This window comes from Agelaius phoeniceus, chromosome 22 (assembly GCF_051311805.1).
Source record: "Agelaius phoeniceus isolate bAgePho1 chromosome 22, bAgePho1.hap1, whole genome shotgun sequence".
Taxonomy (NCBI): domain Eukaryota; kingdom Metazoa; phylum Chordata; class Aves; order Passeriformes; family Icteridae; genus Agelaius; species Agelaius phoeniceus.
Window position 1 is genome coordinate 3,323,427 of NC_135286.1, and position 22,404 is coordinate 3,345,830.

Sequence of the window (22,404 nt, forward strand, 5' to 3'; positions counted from 1 at the left end):
CTCCTGGACTGCGACACCCTGGGTTGGGTCTCCTGGACTGGGGCACCCTGGGTTGGGACCCCCGGACTGGAACCACAGAACCCCCACGCTCTGAGCCCCAGGCTGAGACTGGCGGGGTTGGAACCCCCCAGGCTGGGCCCACCGGTCTGCCCTGCGCTGCTGCCCAGCCCCAGGCCTGTGCAAACGAGCACCCCCAGGGCACAGCCCCCGGCTGTCCTGTGGGGTCCCTGTGGGAACTGGCTATGGTGGACTGCAGACTTTGGTAATGGAGGAAGCAGAGGAGCTGGCAGTGCCAGCATTCTGTGTCCTGGGTGAAGCATGTTCCTGCTTTTTGAGGCAGACTGTGCTGCCCCTTCGCCAGCATGTTCACTCTGTTCATCTCGCTGAACTTCTCGAATGGTGGCTCAGCAGAATGATGAGCACAGACCAGAACCAGCCCCTGCCCAGCTCAACACCAGTGGCTCCAGCTCCTAGGGTGGCCATGCTGCAAGTCCTTTACTCAGTGGGCACGGAAAGGCTGAGCCAGGGGCAGTGGGATGGCAGCTCCGGCCAAGAGTCCTTTGGCCATTGGAGGAGGGACGTGAGTAGTTGCCAATGGAACAGGAAATCAGCAGAGAGACCACAAAGCCTTTAAATGGTGTTATTCACTACAAAAACCAGTCCTGCTCCTCTGCAGGTGGGGGGAACAGCAGAGCCCCAAGTCCTTGGGGGAAAACGTTCCTTGGGGGATGTCACTGGGTGGGACAGCGAGAGCTGGCAGTCCATCAGAGGGGCACATCCACCCAGGTCCATCCTGGCTGCTGTGGGCAGCACCAGGCCCTCACTTGTGCTTGGCAGGGAGGAACTCCCTGCGTCCCTTGTCGCGGCCCCCGAAGTAGCGCACCCTGTGGATGGCCTGCAGCTGCTCCTCGATGGTGGCCCGGATGTCCACCTCGTCGGGGATGTGCACGTAGCGGATGTTCCTGCCGGTCACAAAGAGCTCGTCCAGGCGGGACACGGCGCCCTGCCTGTCCGTGAAGGTCACCTCGGCCAGGCGCACGTTCATGAAGGCGTCCACGCTGGTGACGCGCCCCGCGGCCGCGCTCTCGTCGCGCAGCTCCACGGTGGTGACGCGGCCGCGCAGGCCCTGCAGCAGGATCACCAGGCTGTTCTCGGCGATGGTGCGCTCCTTCACCGAGTGGCTCACCTCCATGGCGGCTGCGGCGGGACAGGGGCTGGGGACAGGGGCTGGGGACATCCGCCCGCTGTGCCTCACATGGAGCAGTCCCCTCCCAGGGGCCAAGCCCTGCACACACACCTGAATATGGACCAGGCCCTGAACACACACACCTGAATATGGACCAGGCCCTGAACACACACCTGCCCACGGACCAAATCCTGCCCACACACCTGCACATGGATCAGCCCCTGCACACGGACCAACCCCTGAACACACACCTGAACATGGGACATCCCCTGCACACACACCTGCCCATGGACCAACCCCTGCACACACACCTGAACATGGACCAACCCCTGCCCACGGACCAAATCCTGCACACACACCTGAACACGGACCAGCCCTTGCACACACACCTGCTCACAGACCAACCCCTGCACACACACCCGAACATGGAAAAACACCTGAACATGGACAAACACCTGAACATGGACCAAACCCTGCACACATACCTGTAAATGGACTAACTCCTGCCCATGGACCAGTCCCTGCACACACACCTGCCCACTGTACCATCCCTCAAACGCTCACCTGCACGCACACACACCGTGTGCTCACCTGCACTTGCACACATCGCCCCTCGCACTCTCACCTGCACACGCATCACCGCTCACACACGGCCCCTTTCACACTTACCCGCACACTCCCCTGCTCCCATAGCACCCCTCGCCCCAGTCACTCCCATTCTCCTCGCCCACCCCCCTGGCACACGTTCCTCCCCCCTCCCCGCCCGCTGGGCTGCTCCGTGTCCCTCTCGCCCTGTCCCTGCCCTCAGCCCCCCCTCCCGGGTCCCCCCGCTGTCCCTGTCCCCATCCCCCTCTCCCGCACACCGGGCCCCCCCCGCACTCACGCGCCGCCGCCTTCCCGCGCGCTCGCCCGCGCCGCCCCGCCCCTCGCGCACGCGCGGCCCCGCCCCTCGCCCCGCCCACGGCGGGAAGGGGCGGGGCGGCCACGCGCGCTGCCCGTGTGTCCCAATGTCCCCAAGTCCCGTTGTCCCCGTGTCCCGGTGTCCGTTTGTCCCAACGTCCCGGTGTCCGCTTGTCACAATGTCCGGGTGTCCCGGTGTCCGCTTGTCACAATGTCCCGCTGTCCGCGTGTCTCAATGTCCCCAAGAGCCGGTGTCCGCTTGTCCCGCTGTCCCCATGTCCCGCTCAGAGCCCGTCCATCAGTGCCAGCAGGTCCTCGCCCTTCTCGGCGCTGCCCGGGCGCGGCTCGGCCACGTCCAGCTCGCCCAGGATGCGGGACAGCTCCGCCCGCCGCGCCGGCTCCTGCGGCACAGACAGACCGCGCTCAGCCCCCAGCGCTGCCCCCGCAGCCCGGGCTGGGCTGGGACGTGCCCCTTCTACAACCCCAACTCGGCTAAAAACTTGCTCTGGTGTTTGTCAGGATTCAAATTTTCTTAGTAAATATTCACCAATCCCACTGTCTTGGCAGAAAATTGGGCATTACTTCGTTACAAGCTTAAGTGAAATGGGGGAAAAATGTATTTTTAAGTCCCTACTCTGGGTGAAACACAGTCCTTAGTGAGGCAGGGATGGGGAGAAACATGTTACATACCTGTGTGGCTTCAATGTTGATAACCTTGTAGGACAGCTCCTCTGGTCTGGTCTGTGCAGCGTGTCTTGGTTAAAAACATGAAAAGAGTGGTTAATCCCATGAAGATGTATAAGGAAATTATAAAAATCAGGCTTCTGTAGGCACAAATGATGCTCAGAGGATGCTCACAGGACCAGACTGGATGGGGCTTGAAGCAGCCTGGTCTACTGGATGGCATCCCTTCCCATGGCAGAGTAGAATTAGAGGTCCCTTCCAACCCAAACCATTCTGGAATTCCATGAAGTTTGGCAATGCCTCTGTTCCTACTTGGCAAAATAAGGTATTCACCCCAGTTTGGAGGATTCTCCCTGTCCTAGATATTTTACTAAGTGCAGAAACAGCAGGAATATTTCTGCAGCAGAAACAAGCAGATAGAAACGTCCTGCTAAAATGGCTGGGGGGATATTTCTGTCCAGTGGCACTGGGAGAAAAGCTGCATCACAGGAGGCATCTGGAGCAGGATAACAGCACACTGCTCTGACCCCAAAGCTCTCGAGGGCCAGCTTTGCTCTCCAGGGCTCCCCACAGGGCACCCCAAACCCAAAAGGACCCCAGCATACTCTTCCTCCTCGTCAGTGGTGAACAAGTTCAGCCGAAATCCCGACTCGCCACCAGCAGGTTTCTGGATGTCCAAACCTCCCAGCAGCCTGGCCAAAAAGTTCAGCTCTTCTTTAGCAAGAGGGTTGGGGGCTATGTTCTCCTGCAGGAAACAGCAATGGGTTTGTTGGGCAATTACCTGGGAGATTTGGGCTGCAAGGAGCTTTGATATTCCATATATGTCCTTCATATATTCCTGCTATTCCATACATGTCCTTCATATATTCCTGATATTCCATACATGTCCTTCATATATTCCTGATATTCCATACATGTCCTTCAGAGGGATATAAACACATTTATTTCCCTGTTTTTCCTGGGACAGATTGTGCAGATAACCACAGTAATCATCAGCTCCAGGCTGGAAATGGTTGCTTGAATTTATAGACTCAGCACAAGATACTTTTCCAGCTAAACTGGACAGATGAGAAATCTGTAAGGCCAACTTTCTGTTTTCTGAGGAGATTAAAATGGAAGCAGGAATATCCTTGCAGCAGTGTGTGGATTCTTTGGGAAAACGTGCCCTTCCCCTGGCTTCAAAGGATAGGGGAGGATTGGATGAGGCTCTGAGAACACCAGAAAAGCTTCCCTGACCTTATCCCCTATCTATAGAGTCAGAATTTGGCCAGTTTAGGCAGGGACAGGAGGAGGACAGCACTGACCTTTGCCTGGGATGCCAGGTTTTTGGAAGATCCTGCCATGTGTGTCTCCACTGGCCGGGTTGTCGTAACGGCGGGAGAGATGCGACACACCATATGCGATGAATAGCAAATCTCGAAGTTTATTGAAAGCTTACACATTTTTATAATAGTGTTAATGAAGCTTATGCATATTGCAAAATCTAAGCTCATTATTGGTTAAAGCACACTATAATCAAACACACCTACTTCTATCTCTTAACAATTATTTTGCTTCTATGTATACATTCTTCTAATTTCTCTACCTTGGGATAACTACATTTTCTGGCAAGCAATTTTCTCCCCCGTCTTCCCGTTTTAGAGAAGGTCACTGTGACCTTCATCAGTAATTGGGCATCGGTTGCTCAGTTCCCAGCTTGTTTCTCTTACCCTTATCCATTGGTATCACATCGGAATGTCCTTTCTCAGCTAACCAATTATCCAAAAAGCTCTCTACATCTCCCCTGTTTTTCTGTTGAACAAGCATAGTTTGATTAAATGCAGTAGTTATCATCTTTCTCACCATATTCTGCAAGCACATACAAAAACAAGGCAAAACTAATACTAACAGCAAAACTACAATAGCTACTACAATGCTAACCTTAATAAGTGAACGTAACCATGATCCTAAGTTTAAAGATTTGAGCCATCCATCAATACCAAGGCCTGATTCCACCTGTAAGTTCCCAGTTAACCTCCGTAACTCAGAGAGCTGTGAGTGTACAGATCGTGCATGATCAGAGAGATTCATGCAACACATGCCCTCAAATTCATCACAACCATGGCCTTGTGCAAGTAAGAGAAAATCAATTGCAGCTCTATTTTGAAGCGTTGCATGGCGAATAGAATCTACATCAAGCAAAAGACTAGAAATTGCTAAAGAAGTTGCATTTGTTTGTTTAGCAAGCCAACATCCTAACTTATTTAAAATAGCATGAGCACCTGCTGCTGATACCCCTGGAGTTAAGAAAGATGCTGCAACTATGGCCGCTGGGGACCAAAACTTTACATCATCCCGGCAGTCGGCTGCAAAAGCATGAGCCATTCGCTTGCTTCTACGATAGCGACGGCTCATGTTCAGTATCATGGACATGTTAGGTGTAAGTAGAGACAGCCGTCCAAGTGTACATGGTCCCCCGTGCAGCATTGATGGGATACCGGCCCAAGCACGGTCTCCACATATCAGGAAATATCCTGCTGGCAATTGAATAGGGTCATTTGATGAGACTGACACTCTCTTTGTTGTATAACTGCACCAGGCCGATGCATTTCGGTAGACAGCCATGCTGGAAGTTACAACATTAGAGTGGTTCTTGATTGACAGCTGGCTTCTATGTTTAAAGTGAATGCATGCATCTGCCATCACTGACCCTAACAATTCTAACTCTTGGGGTTCCTGTGGTGCTAGAGGAAAGCGGGAAATCCATTGGTCCCAATTGTCCACACTCACCCTAGCATTGCTGACCTTACAAGTTGGCACATGTAAAGGGCACGGCCAGGGATCTGCTGGCAATCCAACCAAGCAAGTTGTGAAAGGATTGCCAGGGGAAGACAACGACAGGCAAATAGTCTCCTGTTTAGTTAGGTTTGCCAGGGTGACCCATATGTTAGTTTTGGGCTGAGGTGGGGCCCATGCTGGATGGTCTACACCGTCCCCAAAGGAAGCAAAAATTAATAAAGCGACAACATAAAGTCTCCATCCCATCCTGATTTCCTCAGGCACCCTTTTGGGCCACCCGGCCATCAAGCCTGTCACAAACTCTTAAGAACGTCTCTTTCTCCTTAGCTTCAGCCCCTTTAAGCTTCTCAGACAATCGTCCCACACTTGATTGGGATCCTGACCCACCAAAATAGGACCTATCACGTTTGCTTGTGCCAGAGGAATATTTCTACCACACTTAGTCTGCAAGATACAGGACCGGGATATCCCCAGAATACGTCTGACTAAATGTTGTATTTCCCACCTAAACCATGCAAGGATCTTCTGTTCTGGGGACTCATACAATTGTAACCCCTGGAAACCGGGCAGCCCTGTGAATGATGTAAGATCCCTCTGCCAAGAGTTAAACCGCCAATAGAACTTACAGTGTTCACACCACAACTCAGGTAAACGAGTTTGGTGTACCCACTTAGTCTCCTGACAACCTCCACAGAAAAGCAGCACCCATGCAGTACAGCGTCTATCTTGACACTTAATACAAGCTAAATTTCTAGGCCCCTTAAATTCCAACTCAGTAAGCATCGAATACAAACTTAATATGTTATCAAGAGACTTGCACCGATCAATTGCTCGATCGATGGCAGCATCACAGTGTCCTTTCAGTTTGAGAAGTATCGGTCGAAGGATGATCAGCAGCTTCGTCCCCACCCGCTGACGATCCTCTTCGCTCAGCCGGTCGAGCTGTTCCATCAAGCACAGCTGCTCGGGTCCATTTAGCAGGTACCCACAAAGGTCCTGTAGGAGTAGAAACACAAAGATATCCGCGGCCCCAATATAACACCTTAGCAGGACTTTGCCACTGTCCTGACTTGGGATCCCTGTATCTCACCCACACATCTTTCTTTACACCATCTGCTTCACGTACATAGTGACGAATCACAGCAGGAACCTTGTTTTCCCCAAAAACACACAGGTGGTTCAAAACAAACAAGCACTTTAACAATCTCTCTTGTGGCTCTCTGGTATCCTTATATTTACTCAGATATCTTTTTAAGGTACCATTTGCTCTCTCAACAATCGCTTGTCCTGTAGGAGAATTGGGGATGCCGGTTATGTGCTCTATTCCCCACATTTGCAGAAATTGCTTTATTCTTTTGCTACTGTAAGCAGGCCCATTGTCTGTCTTGATACGCTGTGGTACTCCCATTACTGCAAAACAACTGCTGAGATGTCTCTCTACCTGCCCTGCTTTCTCACCAGTCTGCGCTGTGGCCCATATAAAGTGACTGTAAGTGTCTATGGTAACATGTACATACTTCAACCTCCCAAACTCTGCCACATGTGTGACATCCATTTGCCAGGTCTCATTTGTGCTCAGCCCTCTTGGGTTAACTCCCAGACCTAAACCACAGCCTCCATTGTGATGACTGCATATAGGACAGGCTTTGACTATTGCCCGTGCCTCCTCCATAGATATTTGAAATTCTCTATGAAGGCCTTTTGCATTCTGATGGAACATGGAGTGTGCCTCTCTGGCTATGGTCTGTTTGGGAATCGGAGTTGCTTGTGTGACTGAGACTAACTTATCTGCTCGCATGTTACCTTCTCCCAGGCCAATATTCCATTTGTGACTTCTGATATGGATAACACAAAAGGAATGCTTTCTTAGCCTAATTGCTCTCTGCAGTTGCATAAACAGCTCATGTAACCTCCTGTTTTGAACCTCTTTTATGGAGGCATCCTCTATTCTCTCACACACCCCTGCAACATACAAAGAATCTGTTACAATGTTAAGAGGTCCAGAGAAATGCATCATGGCCCATACAACAGCCAAAAGCTCCATCGTTTGTAAAGTGTCCACCTCAGTAGCTCGGAGTATGTGATGATGCCATTGTCCCTTTTCTCGCCAGGTCACTGCAGCAGTTTTAGATTTTCTTCCTGCATCAGTGTAGGCAGTTGTAGCATCCGACAAGGGCTTCAGTGATCTTTTTGGGCATTGAATCCAACCCCATTGTCCTACCCAATTCAATGGTACATTGGGAATATCATCAGTGGCAGTCACACTACCGGCTCCCAACAGAGCCTCTTGTAACTCCATACTGTTTGCCAGATACCATGTCAATGTATCCTTTTTCATTGGTATCTGTATCTGATCAGGTTCCTTTCCCATAATCTGTATTGTCCGTTCACGACCCTTTTTAAGGAGATCAGCTAGACTTTCAATTTTCTGAAGAAGGGTTTTCTGTTGTTGAAGTGGAGGAGATATCCATTCCAAGGCCCATGTCTCCCCCGTTTTTCTGTTGTGCTGAGTAAGTGCACCCAGTAAAAATTTTTGTCCACACCAAACTGTCAGCTGTATAGGAAGGTCGAGATCACGTCTCCGAACACTGCCTTGCGTAACACAGTCCAATATCCGCTGCAGTGTCTCAGCCTGTTCAGGGGCTATACGAACAGGCTGTGCCGGATCAGTCCCCTTCAGTAAAGGTCGAAGCTCGTCCAAGAGGTCATTAGGGATACCCACAATGGGGCGTAGCCACTGTAGATCCCCCAGTAACTTCTGAACATCATGCAACGTATGCAATTTGATGTTTAATTTCAATTTCTGAGGGGTAACAATTTGATCAGTAAGTGTCCACCCCAAATATTTCCACGGTGCAGACAACTGAATTTTTTCAGGAGCTACAGCCAGTCCATGGAGCTTCAGAGCATCATGTATTGCCTGAATTTGTTGACGCGCAAAAGGTTCTGGTTGTGCAAATAGAATGTCATCCATATAATGATAAATAATTGTGTCAGGCCAGGCATGTCGCAAGGGCTGTAGAGCTGCAGCGACATAAAGTTGACACAAGGTGGCGCTGTTCCGCATTCCCTGGGGAAGAGAAACCCATTCGAATCTCTTGTCCGGCTCTGCTCTGTTTAAAGACGGCAAAGTGAATGCAAACCTGCGAGTATCTCGAGGATGCAGAGCAATAGTAAAAAAGCAGTCCTTCAGATCAATAATCAGAAGTGGCCAGTCCCTTGGTAGCATAGCCGGGTTAGGTAAACCAGGTTGTAGGGCCCCCATTGGCTCCATCTGTTCATTCACAGCTCGCAAATCATGTATCAAGCGATACTTTCCCGACTTCTTCTTAATCACAAAGATCGGCGTGTTCCATGGACTTGTTGACAGCTGTAAATGTCCATGTGTATATTGTTCGTATACCAGCATGTGAACCTGCTCGAGACTTTCCCTTTTTAAAGGCCACTGCTTAACCCATACCGGTGTGTTCGTGGTCCAGGTCAATGGGATTGGGAAAGTCCATGCAATGGCCCTTAGCCTAAAGGGTGCTCATTTGTCAAAACCACACCCATCTGAGCCAAAATGTCCCGACCGATTAGACACTGCACAGTAGGAGGCAAAGGTACAACTGACAAAACACCCCGTACAGCTTTATCCTCAATAGTCACAGTTAACATGGGTGTCTTCCTTGCAAATGTCAGGCCTCCAACTCCGGTTACTGGCATAGTAGTTGACTGCAATGGCCAAGCGTGGGGCCAAAAATCCGGACTCACAATGCTGGAGTCTGCGCCAGTGTCTAACAGTCCTTCCAAGGTTCGCCTTTCGCCCTGATAGTCCAAAATGACAGTGCGCTTTGGCCGTTCATTTAAGTTCATTGTCAAAAGGGCAAGGCCCCCCGTGGATCCGAATCCATGTTCTCCTCTGGACTGTGCCTGACGAGGGGGTACAGTCTTAGCCAACTGCTGCAAAGGAATTAATTGAGCTATCCTCTGTCCCTTTTCGATCCTTATCGGTGGAAAAAGAGTATGCACCATAATAGAAATCTCTCCCGTGTAATCAGCATCTATTACTCCAGGTAAAACAAATAATCCCATCATCGTAGCCGAGGAACGGCCTAAAAGCAGAGCTCCCATAGGTAATCCATCAATAATGAGTGGTCCTTTTACCCCAGTTGGAACCTTCTCCGGGTGGGTAGTCATCAACGTCACGGCTGCTGCTGCTTCGAGATCTAGTCCAAGGCTCCCGGCAGTTGCGGGCTGGGGGCAGGTTGAGTCGAAGTTGTGACAGCTGCTATTTGTGTCTGGGCGCGGCGGCTGGCGGGCGCGCTGGCTCTGCCGTTTCCCGAGCGGCGTCTGCAGACTCCGGTATTGTGGGTGTCCAGGCGGCAACGGCTACACCAAACACTGACGGCGGGACAGTCCCGTCGCGTATGTCCCGTTCCTCCACATCGGTAGCACCTGCATCGGCTAGTGGATGGAGCTCGTGGAGCATTTATTGCAGCTGCTTGGAGCGGGGCGAGGGCTGCCAGTACTTGGTTTTGAGAGGACTCTGCCTGCCTCTGCAACCCGACCCCTAGCTCTTTAATAGCATCTACTAACATTGCCTGTGATCCCAGCGGGACATTAGCTAATCGCTCTAAAGCTTCCTCTATAGACCAATTAGCCCCCAGGGTATTTATCACATTCTTGGTAAGCTGATTGCCGTTTTGAAGTGCGCATTGTTTAAGCATGGACCCTTTCATGAATTCAGGGACTCCTGCTCGTTCAATAGCGCTGGCTACCCTGTCTATAAAAGCTCCGAAAGACTCTTCAGTACCCTGCTTCATTCCCATGTAAGAAGGAATTCCTCCTGGATCCTTAATTCTATCGATAGCTAAACGTGCTAAGCGCATAGCCTCTCTGCACTTTTCGGGCCCAATCAATGCTTGTGCCTCTGTTCTAAGAAATGGCCCGAACCCCATTAACTCCTCCAGGGTCACCCCATATAACGGGTCTCCTGGCTGCCGTACCACTGCGACATATTGCTGACAAATCGCCTGCCAATGGGCATTAAATAAAAGCTGTTGGTGTTGAGTAAAAATGAGCCGCGTTACCGTCCTGCAATCTGCCGGCAGCAAAACCTGAGTACCCCAGATGTAATCCAGCATTTGTTTTGTGGGCTCACTAGTTACCCCAAATTGACTAACTGTGGACCGTAACTGCGACAAGAGTTTCCAGTCCAGGGCAGTTATCGTGGCCTGAAACCCTCCCCCTGGCTGGGGAGAATAGATCACCGGGCAGGCCATTTCCATAGCAGCCGATCTTGCCTCCTCATCCCCCGTGTCCATAAATTCTTTAGCTACCGCCGCCCATGCCTCCCTTCGCTGCTGAGCAACGGCCCTTGCAAGGTCACCGTTCGACCCGGGGACGGTCGAACCGCTAAGCGGAGGAGGTGTAGGGCTTAACACCGGGACAGGCGGCGCGGACGGCACGGCTGGAGGACACGCAGGGGGGGGGCTGCTGCCCGAAAGAGGAACTGGTAGCGGCGGGGAGCCGTTGTCTGGAGCGGGGGCTGGGGTTGGCGGGGAGCCGCCGCTTATTGCAGATGCCGGTGCCGGCGGCAGACCGCCACCTGAGGCAGGAACCGAAATCGATGAGGGGGTGCCCGTCAAAACCGGCGCCGAAGCTGGCGGGGCCGTGCCGCTTAAAGGAGGCACCGATGGGGGTGGGGAACTGCCGTTTAAGGTAGAAGGCGATGCCGGCGGCAGATTGACTGTGGACGTAACAGGAGGCAGCGGGGAACCAAACCAGTCCCCATAACTCCTGTTCCTTTCATGAGCTGCACTGGCCTGCCGGGCAGCTCTTTCCTCTGCCTGGTATTTTAGCAATTCATCATGAACGACTCGCCATAACTTCCCCCACTTTTTCGCGGTCTTATCGTCATCTATGACTGCGTGCCACAGCTTATCCCCGAATATACGCCACTCTGACAATTCATGCACTGTATGTGGATTACGAAAAAGCCCCTGTGCACACCCATAAGCTAACAACCCAGGAAGTTCTTTCTGTAAATCTATCCCTCTAATCTGACGCCCTCTTAAAAAGTCAGTAAATAAATCATATGCTGCTTGCCTGTCTTTATCCATTTCAACGACGATTGCGCGCTTCTTGCGGCTCTATTCAGGTCCGGCAGCACGTAGCAGCCGGGCCCTGCTATCAGGTCGCCCGGGGCACGAACACCTTCCTTTTTCAGCGGTGTTTTTTGCCGTCCCCAGCCGCGAAAGGACCTGCACTTGACTTTTACGCCTCCGACCGTGGCTAGTCCCGAAGGTACACGTCCGGGGTCACCATTTGTCGTAACGGCGGGAGAGATGCGACACACCATATGCGATGAATAGCAAATCTCGAAGTTTATTGAAAGCTTACACATTTTTATAATAGTGTTAATGAAGCTTATGCATATTGCAAAATCTAAGCTCATTATTGGTTAAAGCACACTATAATCAAACACACCTACTTCTATCTCTTAACAATTATTTTGCTTCTATGTATACATTCTTCTAATTTCTCTACCTTGGGATAACTACATTTTCTGGCAAGCAATTTTCTCCCCCGTCTTCCCGTTTTAGAGAAGGTCACTGTGACCTTCATCAGTAATTGGGCATCGGTTGCTCAGTTCCCAGCTTGTTTCTCTTACCCTTATCCATTGGTATCACATCGGAATGTCCTTTCTCAGCTAACCAATTATCCAAAAAGCTCTCTACACCGGGTCACACTGTACCTGCAGGGAAAACACTCGTCAAGAACAGCTTGTTCTGGGACCAGGTGCAGAACCAGAGGGAGCAGCACAGGCTGCAGAATTTTAGGATATTTCCCTGAAGACTGAACAACTGCAATGAGAAGCTGCAGCTCAGTGTGGTGCAATGGTGAGGCAGTGAGGTGTGTGAGGGACAAAGCTGTGAGAAGGAGCACAGATCTCTTTGGATGGAAAATGTACATTAAGGCCAGCATGGAGAACAGAGAGGATTTCTTGATTGTGGAAACATTAAATCACATTTCACATGAGATGCAGCACCAGGTGATAACACTCCTTGCTCAGCTCCACTGACATAAATGAAAGTTTTGCCTGTTTTTTGCAGCTCTTTATACACTGTCCACACAGGACAGCACCTTGTAACAAAGTCAATCTGATAATTAATAGCAAAAGAGGCCAAAACCACACCAGGCTGAAGATGTGCTTCTGACCAATCCATCAGCATTTGGTCCCGGTTTCTACACAGAACAAAAATTACTTACATATTTGTCCCAAGTTTGAGGACTCTGTCTCCATAAAGCTCAAAAGATCCTTCCCTCTGTGGAGTAACATAATTCCCAGCAGTGGTGAACTCAGCCCTTTTAACTTCCACTCCTTTGTGATTGAATATCCTTAAAAACGAGGCATTATTGAAACATTTAGTAGCTTCAGTCCTGATTTTAGTACCTAATTCCTCTGCTTTCTGCACGAGGGGAATAAAACTCTATTTTGTATAATAATAATAATAATAATAATAATAATAATAATAATAATAATAATAATAATAATAATAATAAACATTATATTATGTATAATAATAATCTGTGTAATAATAATAATTCTGTACATTGCTAAATGCCTCTTTTATGGGATAAATTAATAATAGCTAATTTATTATAATAGAAAACTCCCAAAAGCAGCTCAGCATTTCATTGCTGGGTGATTTAGTCCGAAATCTTCCCCTTTAAATTGTATTAAATATAAATAATATATAAACATATAGAAATAATATAATATAATATAATATGTAAATAATAATAATAATAATAATAATAATAATAATAATAATAATAATAATAATAATAATATTTTAAGGCCCCTTAAATTTCATGGAGTTTCAGCTATCCATGCATCAGGATTGTCAGTCTGAGCTAGATTTCTGAGCCCTCTGGCATGGGATGCTCCTCCCTGTGCCCCACACATGGCACCAGCTCACCTGATGAGCCCTGGCACCTCTGTGCCCCACGGGACGGGCCCTGAGATTGGCAGCACGAAGCGACCATTGGAGTTTTGCACTTTATCCTTCAGGAAGATGGAGACCTGCAAAAGGACATCACAAACATCACAGCCTGGGGAAATCCCCTGCAGACCTTCCCGTCCGAATTCCCTGAAATCTGAGCCTGAGCCTCTCTGCCTGTGCTGGGGAAGGTTTCCCAGAGCTCTTGATCTGTGTGGAGGGATGTATTTACAAAGCCACTGATGTGGAATTGTGGTGCTGAAGATGGGCACACTGATCTAACATTAAATAAATTATATTAAAAACTACATCCTGTTCATGCACGTGAGTGTGACCAGCTTGTTTAGAGAACATCAAGAGTTCATGCTCAGGTTTCCTATCAAGTTTCTTCTGAAAGGAAAACCAGATTTATCAATCAGCAAATCACACTAGTAGAGATTCCTTTTTTCATCATATTGTAGAATTATTCAGCATTATTACAGAATATGTGCTCAATTTGTGAAATTTGAGTGCAATTACAAGCACATCAAGATCATTGAAAAGCACAAACAACAAACCCAACCCTGCAGTGTTTATAAGCAGATCCCTTTATATTCCAGCCCCAAACTCCATCATTCTCCCTGCCTAGTTGGTTTGGGCTCTTACCCTGATGTGCATGTCCTGGAAGAAAATGAGAAGTGTTTGCCTGATGAGCTGGAATTCACCATCAGAGAGAGGGTTGTAGGTCTGGAAAAGGAAAATCATCATGCAAGGGTTTACAGGGGTGCCAGGATCCATCCAGGGAAAGAAGGAACAAGCTGAATATTCTGATCCACTTGCAGGGGGAGCAGAGATGCTCTAAGGGGGCTGCTGTTTTTATCAATAATTATTGTCTGCCACTAAAATTCTGATTTAATTTCTACTGAAATCAGTGGAGACTTAAATCAGGCTGAATAAGCAACATATTGATTTAAACTGGGCCAGTAAAAGAATACCACTTGACTCACAGCCCTCTCCAATGCAGTAATTAATCTCTTGAGAGGTAAAAAACCCCATAAAATCAAACCACAGTGTGTCCCACCCTTTTCCTGAGGATTCTTACCTCGATCAGCCTCCGGAAGGTCTCATCCACCTGGTTCAGAATGCCAGGGGAGTCAGAGATGAAATCCTTGATGGCATCCAGGTGGTTGAAGGTGACCAGCAGAATGTCCCTGGGCCGAGGGCACAGCAGCACTTGGTATTTGAAGGCCATGGTCATGAGGTCGTAGAGCTGCAAAGAAACACAGGAATGTTGGTTGGAAACCTCCTGGGCATGGAGAGAGAGATTCAGTCCAGCCAGCGCCTGCCTGTGACACAAGGAACCATTTTAGCTTCATTTCTTACAAAACAAGAGCACTGCAGTCCCATCCCCAGCCTTCCTGCTGGGTCTCCAATGGCACCAGGGCTCAGTGAGCAATACTGTTGTATTTGCAAGGTGCCCTGATGAATGATCAATCTGGGCCATGTTCTCAGAAGGCTAATTTATTATTTTATGATACTATATTATATTAAAGGAGACTATACTAAACTATACTAAAGAATACAGAAAGGATACTTACAGGTTAAAAAGATAATAATAAAAACTCATGACTTTCCAGAGTCTCTGCACAGCTTGGCCCTGATTGGCCAAAGAGTGAAAACAACTCACAGCAGAAACCAATGAAACAATCACCTGTGGGTAAACAATCTCCAAACACATTCCACATGTGAGCACAACACAGGAGAAGCAAATGAGATGAGAAATTGTTTTCCTTTTTCTCTGACACTTCTCAGCTTCCCAGGAGAAAAATCCTGGGCGAAGGGATTTTCAGAAAATATGACAGTGACAGAGAACCATTTTCACAAGGAAAGCTGCTCCAAAATGCTTCAAAATGGAAAAGCCACGGGTTAAATATTGCGACAGAACCTGGTGAAGGGCAGCTGGGGAGCAGGAGTGTTACCTTGTCCATGCTGGCCTGGTTGAGTCTCATGATGGAGGCGTGGGCCAGGCGGTCGTACACGGTGCGCAGCGCTTTCTTGGAGTACAGATCCTGGGGCTTGAACAGCTCCTCCATGAATTTCCTGTTGAACATGGTGCTGATGATGTCGTTCATAACTGCAAAGACAAAGTTAGGCTCTGTGGTTTGCTCCAGAACAGCCTGGTCCTGCTCCATGCCAGGGGCACACCAGGGACAGAGCACAACGGGAGAGGGGGAGCAGCACCTCTGCATCCTGCTCTGCCTCAGCCCCACCTGAGCAGCACCTCTGCATCCTGCTCTGCCTTAGCCTGAGCAGCACCTCTGCATCCTGCTCTGCCTCACCTGAGCAGCCCCTCTGCATCCAGCTCTGCCTCACCTGAGCAGCCCCTCTGCATCCTGCTCTGCCTTAGCCTGAGCAGCCCCTCTGCATCCTGCTCTGCCTTAGCCTGAGCAGCACCTCTGCATCCAGCTCTGCCTTAGCCTGAGCAGCCCCTCTGCATCCTGCTCTGCATCCAGCCCCACCTGAGCAGCCCCTCTGCCTCCAGCTCTGTCTCAGCCCCACCTGGCCTCAGCCACCTGATGTCCCCCAGGGCACAAATGCCACCTGAGCTGAAGGCAGCAGGCCCTGTTTGCCAGTGGGAATAAGGCTGGCTTTGCTGCCCTGGTTTTACAGCTATGGTTGGCAGTTTTAATTTTTAAATAATGTTGTTCGTAGGCTGCTCTGATGTGTTATTATCTTAAAAAGTTGCAGTTCTGCTTCCTAAGGAGAGTTTTGCACTGTGGTAGATCTTTGCTGTGCCTGTTTCTCCACACCCTCTGACACCACCAGTCTATTTTTTAACTTCTCAACAGAAGCTCCTGCAGGGCTCTCTGTAATCTTTATTCCAATCAGATTAACACTGGCAGGTATTTAATAAAGCATTTATGTCCCTGGGATCTACATCAACCCACTCAGGGCTCTCACAGATGAAACATCTGCAGGCCCTAGAGTTTCAAATGCACTACTCCAAACTTCCTTACTTGTGGTTAATTTTTGATGTGTAAATTTAGCCATGGAACTGTTTTATTACTGAGGAGTTCTTAGAGCTCAGGAGTGCTGAGTGTGAGGGCTGTGCTCTGGTGATTGAGCTTCTAATGCAAACAAGATGGAAAACATTGTGCAGTGCTTCCAGCAGATGCAGCACCTGAGCTTTTGTGCTGGATCTGCCACTTTTATTATCTCCCTGATACACTCTAAAGAGTTATCATCAATAAACATTTATTCCTCTATCAAAAAAAAAAAAAAAAAGGGTAAATGAATACATCAGGTCACAGATTACTGTACAAGTGTGGATTTTCCTAAGCAGATAACTGTTACAAAGCTCATAATGCCAGACAATTCTTGTGGACTAGAAAAATCTCAGAGCAAATAATAAAAAAATTAAAAAAAAAAAAGAAAAGAAGAAAAAGTGAACATACAGAGAGTGGTAGTGACCAATGGTTTGAGTTATTGCCTTAATGATTCCCTGGGGGGGGTCAGACACCTGGCTTTTTACACCTGTCCTACCCCAGCAGACAAAACAAAGGTAATTTCCTAATTTCCCTGTCACTTCATCTCTCCCCAGAGGATAAACTCCCTGGGGACTGCTGGGAGCCAGGGCGGGGAGAGCTGTGCTCCCAAGGGCAGAGGCCTCCTGAAGTGGCCCCAAACCTCTCCCTAAACCCTGCTGGTTCCAGGCTCCTCACACACAGCTCAGCAGCCCCTCTGCTGAACCTGACAGGGCTCCCTGGTCCTGGCTTAAACACCCCAAAACCACAGACAGATCCTCAGCTCCTGAGCAGTCTGGATTAAGAATACACCTAATTACAAATGGGGAAAAAAAGTCCCTCCTTCCTTTTAAACAAACTGGCCATAAAACAATCCCTACTTGCAATCTCAGGCAGAAATCCCCTATTTTTCATGGAGAAAATAAAATATATCAGTACTAGTAGATATTAGTATCTAGTTAATTTTGCAGGGAATCAATTATGACAAAAATAAGAACTTCTGCTTTATTCTACTATTAAGGAAAATATTTTTTAAGCTGCTTGTGTGTGCTGCCCACAGAAAGACTTCTCCTGTCTTTGGAGAGCCACAAACAACCCAAACCAGCAGGAGACAGACACCTCCCAGTACACTGATTTTTCAACAGAAAAACCAGAGTCATAAATTATATTCTGAAATTAAAACCTCTTGTGTGGGCTATAAAAAGAACTGAGAAAGACATTAAAAAAAAAATCAATCATGGTAAAGGGCAAATCGATAATAAATCTCTCACATGTTTGATAATGACACAGCAAAGGTCTCAGAGGGGGCCCTGGAGTGGCCATGGCAGGTGACACAGGAGCATTGGCCCAGGGACATGGCACAAGCAACACAGAAAAAGCAACTGAGCAGAGAGGGGAGGTCATCCCTGGGATGAGAGGAGGGGAACCAGTGCAGCCAGTGTGATGGACAGGACTGAAGCTGGGGGTGATGGTGGCTTTGGCCTCCTACACCAAGTCTCTGGTGACAGATTGGTGTCACTGGCATGGCTGGGATGCATGACAGGAGGCTGGAGCTAGGCCTGGGTGATGCTGGTGCTTCCTGGTGTTTTGCAGAGATAATCAAAACTCTACAACCTTTGTGAAAGTTGTAAAGCTGGTTTATGTTTATTGCAGCGCTGGATGCATGTGGGAATTGCTCTTCTAAAATGACACGTGTTCCTCTGGGAGCTTCAGGTCTCTTTTTATCTCTTTCTCAAATACATATGCATATAATTTCACAGTAGGTTCATGCATATTCATTTTTACGAATTTTGCATGATATTTGCCACTAGTTCTTCTTTATCAGAAAGAATTCTTAGGTCAGGTTGAGCAGCTCTCACAGCAGCCTCTCTCTATCACCCTCTGTCTCCTGCCCCTTATCTCTGTCCTTCACTGAAGCAGTTTCTCTGAGCCTAGGCTTTTGCAGTCAGGCTACAGAGCTATGCTTTCTAACCACAGACTCAACTCAAAAATGTACATTTCACCTTTATTTAAAATGCATTTCTACCCTGGAAAATTTCCACTCTGCCTCAGTGGAGGATGTTTGGCGCGGCAGAAGGAACATTCTGTGCTCTGGACAGTCACCCTGAGTGCCACAGGCTCCTCAGGGACCTTGTCACTGACAGGGGCTGACACCAGAAGCCCCCTGAGATCCCCTGGAGCACTGAGCACAGTGCTCTCTCCCACAGGAGAAGGGAAGGGTCAGCCTGGCACCTGCCCCTGAGCCAGCCCCGTCCCCTGCCTCGCAGCTCTGGGCAGCTCCTCCTGGTTTGGGATGGGATGGAATCTGTCCCTGGATGTGTGCTTGGAAACAGGATGTAATGGTAAGAAAAAAGCTGGGGCAGACCCCAGGACATCAGCATTTACCTTCAGTATATATGAAAACCTACCAAAATGGTGCTTGTTTTGCAAAACACCAATCACAACCTTGATAATCACAGCCTTGATCCCTCCTAAAAAAAAAGGGCTGCTCAGAAGGACCCTGTAAGTTCTGCTCGTGCTCACTTGAACAAAAACCTGAGATTCAAGAGATTCATTTCCTCATTCCCCTGCTGCAGGCTCCTGTTCCAGGGCAGATTCCAGAGGGAAACACCCAAGGGCTCAATCCCACCCTCAGGATCCTCCAGCCAGGATGAGCTGAGGGCTTCTGCTCCTTTGGGATGGCTCTGCCAGGTGTGACCACCAGCACAGGTGGGTAAAGCAGCTGGGATGGGAATGCCTTCGATCATCCCTGGAGTTCACCTGTCCAAACCCTGAGCAATGCATGAGATAAAACCTTAAAAAAATGGAATATACCCAATATTCCTGCAATTAAGCAGAAAAACAACCTGCACAATGCTCACACAATTACATGCTTGCATGAAAACGGTGGTAAAGAAACACAAACACCATTTTTGCAGGCAAGACCACCAGGATAAAAAGCTTTGATCCATTTACATTCTTGGTTAAATGAACAGCTGATTTTTGAGGCCATATGATTTTAAGGTACGGTCTGGGGGTATTTTTGTCACTGATTTACAGTAATTTAAGGAGCAGGTGAGCATTATTTGTTCATTTGTGACACTGACTGAAGGCTGCAGGAACAGCCTCAGGTGTTCAGGCACGATGAGCCCCAGGTGTGCATGCAGCCAGCAGTTACTGTACCTCGTTTCCTGTCCACATCTGTCCATTCATCTACACGAAGCATACAAAACAAAACAGCAGTTCAAGATGTAAGAACAAGAGTTGCAAGGAGAAGAAAAGAAAATAGAAAGAAATAAACTCAAATAAAAAAAAAGAAGCTAACTAATGGATTTTGCCTCTTCTCATCAGCATTCAGCAGTGAATGAGAACCTCACCCTCCCCTTGGATAAAATTCTGCTGCTTCAGTGCACATCAAATTTTACCCCTTGCATGAGCTTGGGTAGTTTTCAGCTGTATTTTGCACTTAGAAGTAACCAACATTTGAGTGAACAGCTTTAAGCATCAACAAACACCTCAGTGTGGATGAACCACATCTCAGTGAAATTAACACACAATTTTTTGGAAGGAAAAAAAAAATCCATGTGTGGACAAACTAAAACAGCCCAATTCTCCTGCTGAGATACTCCACCAAGATTTAATTTAGCTAAAATCCTAAACTTGTCCCTGCACGAACAGCAGTAAACCTCTGTCACATCATCCCCTCATCAGGACACACATGAATAATTACAAATTTCCCCCCTCACAAACAACACAACAATTACACAGTGAACCCTTTGTTGTTTAGCACTTCATAAAGGACAGGCAGAAGGGATAACAATACCAAGCTCATACCAAGTTGATTTTTTATTAAAACATCACAGAGCTTCCCAAGGCACATTCCCCATGCCCTGACAGAGAGGTGCAAGGACTTGTAAAGCAGAGATTTAAACTGAAGTGGTAAATGCAAAGATGCTTGGCTGGGAGCTGGAGTTTCATGGCCCACGTGAAGACACGAGGCTCTGTTTGTACAAGGATTTTGGCCAAATGAGATTGTATAAAAGCCAGGATTTCAGGAGCTGTACTGGTATTTGAATTTCACACAATTGCATGTGCTGTCTCTGCATGAGATTTATAATTTTATTCCCGGAAACTCCTTCCCATTGCAAAGCATCCTGCTTTGCCCCAAACAGTCCAGGAGCTGTTATCCTGGGTTATTTTGAGTCCAAAAGTTCATTTCTGAAGCTTTAACCCCCGAATTGAGCACAGAAACACCAACACAAACTCCACTTTCTCCTTTTGGGTGAGAACCTCCCAAACCAACCTCAGCAACACCCTCGGGGCTGGGAAGGAACTTGAGGAACTTCACCGAGCTCAACCCAACGGGCTGTGCTGCCCAGCGCAGAGCACAAAGCGCTGAGGGCTGATTTCTGTGATAATTACTGCGGTAATTACTGACATCGGGGCAGGGAAACTGGCGCCGTGAGCCCGCAGCATCCTCTGGTGACAGCACAGCGTGTCCCTGTGTGTGTCCCTGTGCCACAGCTGACAGAAGGAGAGGACACAGCCTCAAGCTGCGCCAAGGGAAGTTTAGGTTAGAAATTAAAAAAAATTATTTGCTGAAAAAGCGATCGGGGAATGGAATTGTCTGCCCAGGGAGGAGGTGGAATCACCATCCCTGGAGGAGTTTAAAAACAGACTCGAGGTGGCACTCGGTGCCGGGGTTTAGCTGATGGGGAGGTGTTAGGGCATGGGTTGGGCTGGGTGATATTAAAGGTATTTTCCAACCTGGCTCACTGTGATTCTGTGGCATCCCGGGAAGCGGCACCGCGGGGCGGAGCAGCCCGAGCCGCCCTGGGGGAGGCGGGAGCGGGGGCAGAGCCGTGCCCGGGGACACCGGCAGCGGCACTGATGGCACCGGGACACCGGCAGCGGGGGCAGGGCCGTGCCCGGGGACACCGGCAGCGGCTCCGCCACACCGGGAGCGGAGGGAGCCGCGCACCGCTCACCTTTGCGCGCCTTCTCTCCGGGGATGCTCTGGGCGCGCAGCCGCTGGTCCAGGATGTAGAGCATCTCCCCGCCCAGGTTCAGGAACAGCAGCGGCAGCGTCCGCGCCGACATGGCCCCGGCACAGCCCGGCCCGGCCCGGCCCCGCTCCCCGCACCGCCGCCGCCGCCGTTGCCGGGCAGCCGCGGGGCCAATCGGGGAGCGCCGTCTTGGCCGGGCGGGGCGCGCCTGCGCATCGCCCCGGAGTGAGTGAGCATCGTCCGGTCTGAGTGTGCATCATCCTGATCTGTGTGCATCATCGTGATCTGAGTGTGCATCATCCTGATCTGAGTGTGCTTCATCCCGATCTGAGTGTGCATCATCGTGATCTGAGTGTGCATCATCCCGATCTGAGTGTGCTTCATCCCTATCTGAGTGTGCATCATCCCGATCTGAGTGTGCATCATCCCGATCTGAGTGTGCATCATCGTGATCTGAGTGTGCATCATCCTGATCTGAGTGTGCATCATCCCTATCTGAGTGTGCATCATCCCTATCTGAGTGTGCATCATCCCGGTCTGAGTGTGCATCATCCCGATCTGAGTGTGCATCCTCGTGATCCGTGTGTGCATCATCCCCAGTCCGTGTGTGCATTGTCCCTGTCCCTGTGCCATCATCCCAGTCCCTGTGTGGATCATCCCAGTGCACAAGCACAGCCCCAGCACACTGAGGAATGGTTTGGGTTGGAAAGGACCTTAAAGCCCACTCAGTGCCACCCCTGCCATGGCAGGGACACCTTCCACTACCCCAGGTTGCTCCAAGCCCTGTCCAACCTGGCCTTGGACACTTCCCAGGGATCCAGGGTCTCCCCACCCTCATAGGGAAGAATTTATTCATAATGTCCAATTTAAATGTCTTAAGT

General features: G+C 49.2%; 2 protein-coding genes across 6 annotated transcripts; both read right to left on the reverse strand.

The window, feature by feature from the left end:
- Positions 1 to 625: 625 nt before the first annotated feature.
- LSM10 (LSM10, U7 small nuclear RNA associated) lies at positions 626 to 2,131 on the reverse strand. 4 transcript variants are annotated; one of them, XM_077189574.1, is made up of 3 exons: positions 1,546 to 1,891; positions 1,330 to 1,467; positions 626 to 1,297 (listed from the first exon to the last, which is right to left on the reverse strand). In XM_077189574.1, exons 2-3 carry the CDS (start codon positions 1,450 to 1,452, stop codon positions 821 to 823), a joined length of 600 nt encoding a protein of 199 aa, XP_077045689.1. In that variant the 5' UTR covers positions 1,453 to 1,467; positions 1,546 to 1,891; the 3' UTR covers positions 626 to 820. The 4 variants fall into 4 exon arrangements, with proteins under 4 accessions (XP_077045689.1, XP_077045690.1, XP_077045691.1 ...); XM_077189575.1 differs by having other exon boundaries at positions 1,330 to 1,497; XM_077189576.1 differs by lacking the exons at positions 1,330 to 1,467; positions 1,546 to 1,891 and adding an exon at positions 2,070 to 2,131 and having other exon boundaries at positions 626 to 1,197.
- Positions 2,132 to 2,159: 28 nt separating this feature from the next.
- Positions 2,160 to 21,704, reverse strand: OSCP1 (organic solute carrier partner 1). 2 transcript variants are annotated; one of them, XM_077189572.1, is made up of 12 exons: positions 21,506 to 21,704; positions 19,701 to 19,730; positions 15,495 to 15,649; positions 14,618 to 14,785; positions 14,182 to 14,262; positions 13,516 to 13,619; positions 12,803 to 12,931; positions 12,272 to 12,287; positions 4,075 to 4,128; positions 3,376 to 3,515; positions 2,777 to 2,840; positions 2,160 to 2,487 (listed from the first exon to the last, which is right to left on the reverse strand). In XM_077189572.1, exons 1-12 carry the CDS (start codon positions 21,615 to 21,617, stop codon positions 2,371 to 2,373), a joined length of 1,170 nt encoding a protein of 389 aa, XP_077045687.1. In that variant the 5' UTR covers positions 21,618 to 21,704; the 3' UTR covers positions 2,160 to 2,370. The 2 variants fall into 2 exon arrangements, with proteins under 2 accessions (XP_077045687.1, XP_054504348.1); XM_054648373.2 differs by lacking the exon at positions 19,701 to 19,730 and having other exon boundaries at positions 2,163 to 2,487; positions 21,506 to 21,703.
- Positions 21,705 to 22,404: the final 700 nt, after the last annotated feature.